The sequence below is a fragment of the Stegastes partitus genome, unplaced genomic scaffold (genome assembly GCF_000690725.1).
Source record: "Stegastes partitus isolate 25-593 unplaced genomic scaffold, Stegastes_partitus-1.0.2 Scaffold1204, whole genome shotgun sequence".
NCBI lineage: Eukaryota > Metazoa > Chordata > Actinopteri > Pomacentridae > Stegastes > Stegastes partitus.
The window spans coordinates 250,704-258,060 of record NW_007578935.1 but is presented as its reverse complement, the minus strand read 5'-3'; the positions used below and the strand labels follow the sequence as shown (position 1 = coordinate 258,060).

The following is a 7,357-nucleotide window of genomic DNA, read 5'->3' as shown; positions in this document are numbered from 1 at the left end:
AAACATGCAGAACACCGACTGTCCCGGTGGACGGCAGCAGAACCGGCCGCTCGGTGCCGTCCACCGGGCCCGGAGCCTCTTACCTTCGATGGCGATCACATGCTCCCGGATCTGGTTCTGCAGCAGCGGCTCGTCCACCCGCTCCAGCAGCTCGTAGATGGAGTAGATGTTCGGGTGGACCGACTCGAACCTCTGGATCTCGGCCCGGATGGCGGCCGAGTTGGCGAGGTGCTGCTGGTAGTTCATGTCGGGGGGCGAAGCGGGGACGTCCAGCGGGTTAACGGTGAAGCTCGGCGGGGCCCGGTGCCTCTACATCCCCGGGACACCGGACCGACATCCAGCGGACACACTCGCTGCTACTGCCCGGCGGAGGCGGCGGTTCTCCGGCGCGTCGCGGCTCCAGATGTGCGGCGGGCCGGGCACCGCTGCCCCATATCCCGCCAGACGACCCGGGGCTCGGTGCGGTGTCGGCGGACCGGAGCGGCTTCGAGCGGAAGGTCCCGGACCGAGGAACGGCCTAGCTGCGCGGCTAGCCGGCTAAAGCTAACTAGCTTCCAGCCGGAGGGCGAAGGACGCTGTCCGCGCTCCACACGCCGCGGCCGGCCTTACATAACGCCCCAGCGCGGGGCTGGAGCTCCGAGGAGCGGCCTGCGGTCGGCGGCCGGGGAGCCGCGGGGCCGGACGGCGGCTCTGCGGGCAGCCGCGGAGGGCAGCCCGGGTCCTGCTACCCGCGTCCCTCCGCTGTTTTGTCTCCGGGACCGGCGGCGCTCACCGGCGGCCGGACTCACGCACCGACAGCGACACCACCGGAGCCCGCGCGCCTCCGGGACCGAGCCAGGTGCGCCGAATCACGCGCTTTTCCGTTTTCCACAGGTACCGTCCCGCTGTCGCAGCCCGAGCAGCGTCTCCGTCCCCCGCCGTGCGGTCACATCCAGCCGGGAGCCTCCGGAGCGCCAAGCCACACGCACGCAGCAGGCGAGCACTTCCGGCGCGGATTTCAGCGTAAAGCGCCGTCACCGGAAGTATAGCTCCTTCTTCTTCTTCTTTGTATAATAATGATGATGATAAAGAGTTCAAAATCCTCCTTAAAACGTTTTTTTCTTTCCAGAATTATTGTTGTTGTTGTTCGTATTCATTATAACAATAATTTTTATTGAAATAAATGCAACTCTAAGTCTTGTTTTTAAAGTTTTATAAAAAATAATGGTCAGAAATAAACACAAAGAGCTGGATCTTGTTTCTTCAAATTCCCTACATTACCATAATAACAACAATAATGACAACAATAATAATAATAATAATAACAATGATAATAACAATGATAATAAGAATAAGAATAATGATAATAATAATCTGCAGCCTCCAGTCTTGTTGAAAACTTTTCCTTTGGTGTAAATATCAGACTCATAATAAATATAATTCATGAGGATGATAACGGGTTTGAAACATTTTCTTCTTCTACCACGTCTCGTGTCTGGTCGGGCTTCATGTGCAGAATCTTCCTTCATCCAGTCGTGTCCCTGAAGTCACCACAAACCAAACAGAACACCACATCTGGTCCATCTGGGTTCTTTATTTATGTCGTCACTCTGCACCAGAACCCAAACGTTATAAAAAGGTTGTTTCACATGTTTTCATCCTGAGAAACCTTCAAACACACATTCAACCGAATTCAAATGAGAAAGAACGAATTTATCAACAGCAACCAGAAACACCTGGCGAGAGTCCGACGGCTCGGCCCGGCCCGGCCCGGCTCGGCTCGGTTCTACTGAGGCGACACGTTCTGTCCGTCCAGCAGCAGGTGATGCTCGATGCCGCTCCTCCTCTTCTTCCCGCTCAGAGCCTTGATGCAGCAGTCGTGTTCGCCGACAGCAAAGTGGGTCTCAGTGCCGTCGTCCACAAACTCCCCCTGAGGACGCACAAGACGAGCAGACTGAAAACACCTCAGAGTATCAAGACTTAGACTGGAAACACCTGAAAACACGACAAAATTATATTAAAAACTTCTAAGAATATCAAAAATTATCCTGAAAACCAATGAGAATATTAATATTTATACTAAGAACATATAAAAATATGAAATATGACGGAGAAAAATAGCAAAATGTACACTGAAAAGGATACGAGACTATAAAAATGATGCAGAAGACAACCCAGGATATGAATATTTATACTAAAAACATCCAAGAATATAAAAATGTATCCAGAAAAATATGCAAATTTATCCTGAAAGATTAAATTCACATTGAAAACATCTAATATTAAAATACATGAAATTCTGAAACCATGTGAGAATCTAAAAGTGTAGTAAGGTAATCGGTTGGATTACAAAAAGCCGTGTAATCTGATTACTTTGGATTCCATGCAAGGCTTCACTCTGATTACTGACACACACATGTAATCTGATTACTTCTCACCGTCGTCTCCATTTTCTGTCCGTTGCACCAAACGTCCATCGTGTCCTTTTCTGTTGGAAAAAGAAAAAGAAGTTTAATTAGAATTCTAACTCAGACAATAGAGACTGACATCTTAGTTCAGTTAGTTTTTATTATTTTATCTACGCTGCAAAAGAAAAAACTTTAAATGAATTTTACTGGAATTTAAACTATATTTACAGACTTTAACTGTTTTGTTCCATTACAGATGATTTCTAGTTAAATAAAAGAAAAAAACATTCATTTACACGTTAACTGTAAAAAATAAACTTTCTAAAACTCACATTAAAAATCTGTATTTCTATAAATAATCATTTGTTCCTTCACAGCAGCTGACTGAACTTTACTGAGCTCTGATGAACTTCATGACAAAAACATCTTTGTTTTACAGACATTTGCTGCCGTTTTATTGATTTTTAACTGTTTTCCTTCAGACTACATATAATGAGAATCGTACAGATTATATCAGCTGAAGATGAACAGAAACATCATGAATCTGTTTTTTAACACCATAAAATCCTCTTTGGCGGCTCAACAAGCAGGAAACAGAAGTGTGAGCGCTAACTAAACTAGCATCAGCAGCCAAGTACTGCCTGTGTGTTCTGGACACTTCCACCCCGTCAGAGCGCTGCCCCGGGGTGGAAGTGGCCCCCGACCGCACAGAATGTTCTGATATTCATCATTAACTGGGCCTGAACATCCAGAGAGCAGAAAGTTCTACTGGGACCAGAACTACTAGTTATTATAACAACTATGAACAATAATGAACAACTAATGAGCCTTCCAGCATCAAGCCCTCCTCGTATCTGGACCTCCGTCTTGCTATCCGACATAGAAGAAGGTTTTACATTTAGTGTCGGGTCATCCAGTCATGACTGGATCTCAGCCTGCTGGTTTAAATGTTCCACAATGAATCACATCCCACAAAAACCCAGATCCACGGCGTCCTGGGTTCTGGTGAACCGCTTCGTCATGCTTCCTTAAATACCTGCGCTGAGCTGACTGAGCGGATTAAGGCCTCGGCCTGCAGCAGATAAACCTCACCCAGCACCACCCTGCAGGCGCCTCCGTCCACCGACAGCAGCCACGTCTTGGTGGTCTTGGCTCGGTTGTCGATGAACTTCTGCAGGCTCTTGCCGCCGACCTCCAGCGAGTACTCGTAGGCGAAGCCGCTGACGGCCTCGATGTTGATGGTGGCTCTGGTGGCGGCGCCGCCGACCGTGAAGGTCTCTTTACCCACCAGCTTGAACATCCAGTCCCTCCTGATCACCTCCTGTTGGAAAAGGACACGACGGCTGCAGTTACCAGTCCGTCCATCCACCCCGACCTCCTCCTTAAACAGACTTTGTGGCTCTATAACAGCAGCACATCTCGGGTCAGAAACACCTCGGTCTGGTTGGAGAACAATCAGGGTTTTGACCTTTTATTGATGTTGTTCATTAAAATCAGCAGAATCTGTAAAACATTGCTTTCAGAAGACAACAGACCCGTCCATCCACCCCGACCTCCTCCTTAAACAGACGCTGGTGCTTTAACATCCAGGTTTTCACCTCTGATGCGCTATTATCTACGTTTTTGACACTTCTTTTGCAGTAATATTGTTTTTTTTACACTTGAGTGCTTTATTAAGCAGCTTCCTGGTCAGGTTTGTGCTCATCCTCAGGTTCTGACTCTTGGCTTCCTCCAACACGCTGCCTGTTCACAACCAGAGGACTGATCCATTCAGAATAATCCACTCAGCCAAACTAACTCAGACACTAAGATATCAATAAAACACAACATAACGGACTCAGGACTCGACCGACTTAAAGCATCAACAGAACACCTCATTACCAGGAGCAGAACCGAACCGGGTCTCACCTTCCCGTTGACGTACACGACGCGCTTCCCGGTGGTCGTCCCGTGAGCGAACTCGATCCGGTGGACGCCGTCGCTCAGCGCCACCTCCCAGACGGCGACCACGTCTCCACCCAGCATCTCCGGCGCTCCTCAGGGTCCGGACAGGGACGTGCCCCGGGTCAGGGAACCGGCAGAACTGCCATGTGTGGATGTGGACAGCGTTGTGGTGTGGGCTCAGCAGCGGGTGTATTACTGTAAGAGGCTTAGCGCCGTGAGTCACTCTATGCTGCCGCAGATAATCAGGACCGCAACACCGACACTGCAGGCCCAGCTGAGCCGGAACACCGACACTGCAGGCCCAGCTCAGCCCAGCTCAGCCAGGACACCGACACTGCAGGTCCAGCTCAGCCGGGACACCGACACTGCAGGTCCAGCTCAGCCGGAACACCGACACTGCAGGTCCAGCTCAGCCGGGACACCGACACCGGTTCAACGTTCAAGTCACCTCACGTTCTCTGGCCAAATATCTGAGTTTAGGACAAAACAAAACGCGTTCATTTTAGTTTGTTCTTCCAGATATGAACCAGAATGAAGGTTTAGTTTAAGGTTTGGGTTGAAATAAAGAATCTTCATGACTAGAATCTGTAACAGTCACTGAAATAGGAACAGAAGCAGCAGCCTCCCACAGTCCAGCGTTTGGTCGACCCGTCCGTCCACCCCGACCTCCTCCCTGAGCTGACTTTGTTACTAAAACCCCCAAAACAACAGCATTGAGCTTCGTCTTTGCTCCCGCCTTATCAATGACCACAGTTCCTTCTTAAAGACCTGTTTTCCTGCCAGAAGTCTAAGTTTCTAAATAAAAGCCAGGTAGACCTCCTCCTGCATCCACAAACAGCTGAACCAGACAAACAGCTACAGTTTGGTGCTCGTTGAACCAGTTTCCTGAATTAAAAACCTGAAGTGTGTGTTTGTGACCCGTCGTCCACCCCGACCTCCTCCCTGCCCAGCTTCTTTTCCAGACTTCTTCTGTCTTATTGACACATCAGTCACATTTCCACTCACATCTCTGCGGCTGTGTGAACCTCCAGAGCCTTCAGTCAGACGCCGGTTCTGATCGTCGGCCTCCTCAGACGTCACTTCTTCCAGCAGACGTCTCGGTTTTGAAGCAGACAAAGACGCCGTTGTGTCTTTGTTTTCCGTTAAATGCGTCGCATTTCTGAGCTGCAGCCAAATCACGCAACTCTGAGAGGAGGAAGAATTCTGAAGCTGTGGCGCCGACTGGGCCTGCAGCCGAGCAGAGGCTGGTTCTGTTCGGCCCGGAGGCGTGACGGGCTTCAGAGTTTAGTCTGAGCTGCTTTGACCTCCACAAGCTTCACCTTCGTGTCGTTCAGTTGTTTTTAAATGTTGTCAGACTTTAAAACATTAAACTGAGAAAAAGGCAGAAAGGAAAGATTCCATTTCCAGATTGAATCCGACCGAGTCAGAACCAGAAATCATTTTAAGATAATCGTCATAAACCCTCGTGTGCTTCTTTTTACACTGGTTTCTACAAACGTTCATATTTTAGATTTTAAATGTTTTTTATTTTTAAATATTTGAAGTTTGCAGCTTTTAACTTGGAAACAAAAATATAAAAGAGAAATATTTAGATTTTATTATTTTGGCAGAAATACTGTAAATAATTATGATACTTAATAATTTAATGTGCGTTTTAAACTGATGGTTCAAACGGTTCCTGTTGTGACATTTTTCTTTTTAAATATCTACAGTGATTATTTAAATGAAGTATTTTTATATTAAAAATGTTGTAATTATTTAATCAGACTTTTAATGTCGTTTGTAAAACAGGAATATTTTCTATTATTATTTAAAGTAATTATTTAAATACTTTTTTCTATTTTGCTACAATCTGTCAAAGGAAAATACAAAAGGTTGAATATGTTCTTGTTATATTTTAATCAGGTGTAAAACTGAAGCCCTGCTGCCACCTGGTGGCCAAATTACAAACTGCAGCATTTTTTAGATTTTATATTGAAGTACAAAGAATGAAAATGAAATAATAAGTTTGCTCTTAATGACGAATGTTAAATATATTTAGGTCTGAATTAGTTTCTGATGTTTGACTGGAACCAACATTTAAATCTGATCACATCTGAGACTTTACTGGAAGCTGGATTTTGATTGGTGCGTTTTTAACTTCCTGTCCTTTCTGTGCATCTTCATCGCTGACGGTGTGATTTACCCGTTTGTCCTGCCTGATACTTTACCTGTTTCATGCTCTACCTGTCACAGCACTTTGTTATTAATATTATCATTTATTTTAATAAAATCTGAGATTCTGCATAAACTCCACAACAAGAAGCTGCTTCCTGGTAAAACTTCAGGGAAAATATGAATTTATTTGTGTAAGCAGCTCATTTTCCTTAATGGTTGGTGAACTTCTATCCCCCTGACTCTGAGTGGAGGCTGAGTTCCCATCTTACCAACGTGCTCTCCAGGAACAGCTGCTGTTTGGACTTCATGAATGAAAAACCTGCATCCAGCTGCTGAGACAAACACCTGGACCAAACCCTCCAATCAGCGACAACGAAGCACCAAGTGGTGATCAGTCGGTCTTTTATTATCAAACAGTTTGTCTGTAGAGGCGACACAGCAGAGCTCCTTCAGGGCGACGCCTGGATTCAATAGATTCCCTTTAAAGGCGGCTACAAGCCAGACGTTCACTCGTCAGGGAGGATAAAGCTTCGTACAAAAGGAGTGTCTGGAAGTGTGCTGATGGGAACCAGGAATGTGGCGAACACGGAAAACAGACGCCGAAGAAGGACGAGACGGCGACGCAGCGGTTTGGCTTTCTGGAGGCAACTTTCTACGCCGTCAGGAAAATACTGGAGACAGCTTAAGGCACGAAGAGGAGGCGGGGGTCTGGACCCAGGCGGGGGTCTGGACCCAGGCAGGGGTCTGGACCCAGGCGGGGGGTCTGGACCCAGGCACATGTCTGGACCCAGGCGGGGGTCTGGACCCAGGCGGAGGTCTGGACCCAGGCAGGGGTCTGGACCCAGGCGGGGGTCTGGACCCAGGCGGGG

At 47.4% G+C, this 7,357-nt stretch overlaps 2 protein-coding genes across 3 annotated transcripts in view; both read right to left on the bottom strand.

Annotated features, from left to right (window-relative positions):
- Positions 1 to 1,553: 1,553 nt before the first annotated feature.
- LOC103368787 (fas apoptotic inhibitory molecule 1-like) lies at positions 1,554 to 4,794 on the bottom strand. Its single transcript, XM_008297270.1, has 4 exons — positions 4,296 to 4,794; positions 3,480 to 3,708; positions 2,418 to 2,467; positions 1,554 to 1,909 (listed from the first exon to the last, which is right to left on the bottom strand). Exons 1-4 carry the CDS (start codon positions 4,410 to 4,412, stop codon positions 1,766 to 1,768), a joined length of 540 nt encoding a protein of 179 aa, XP_008295492.1. The 5' UTR covers positions 4,413 to 4,794; the 3' UTR covers positions 1,554 to 1,765.
- Positions 4,795 to 6,873: 2,079 nt separating this feature from the next.
- LOC103368785 (melanoma-associated antigen D1-like) overlaps positions 6,874 to 7,357 on the bottom strand; it is a 1,604-nt gene continuing 1,120 nt past the window's right edge. Inside the window, exon 2 of one of the 2 annotated variants that reach the window (XM_008297266.1) lies at positions 6,874 to 7,357. In XM_008297266.1, coding sequence (XP_008295488.1) covers positions 7,171 to 7,357 — 187 coding nt within the window. In that variant the 3' untranslated portion in view covers positions 6,874 to 7,170. The other variant, XM_008297268.1, reaches the window with a different exon arrangement.

Bases quoted from the DNA above. Each gene is read 5' to 3' on its own strand.
- LOC103368787 (XM_008297270.1), bottom strand. From the start codon at position 4,412: ATGCTGGGTGGAGACGTGGTCGCCGTCTGGGAGGTGGCGCTGAGCGAC. The intron at 3,709-4,295 runs GTGAGACCCGGT...CTTTTCCAACAG, and splicing joins TCGTGTACGTCAACGGGAAG to GAGGTGATCAGGAGGGACTG. The intron at 1,910-2,417 runs GTGAGAAGTAAT...GTGCGTCCTCAG, and splicing joins GACAGAAAATGGAGACGACG to GGGGAGTTTGTGGACGACGG.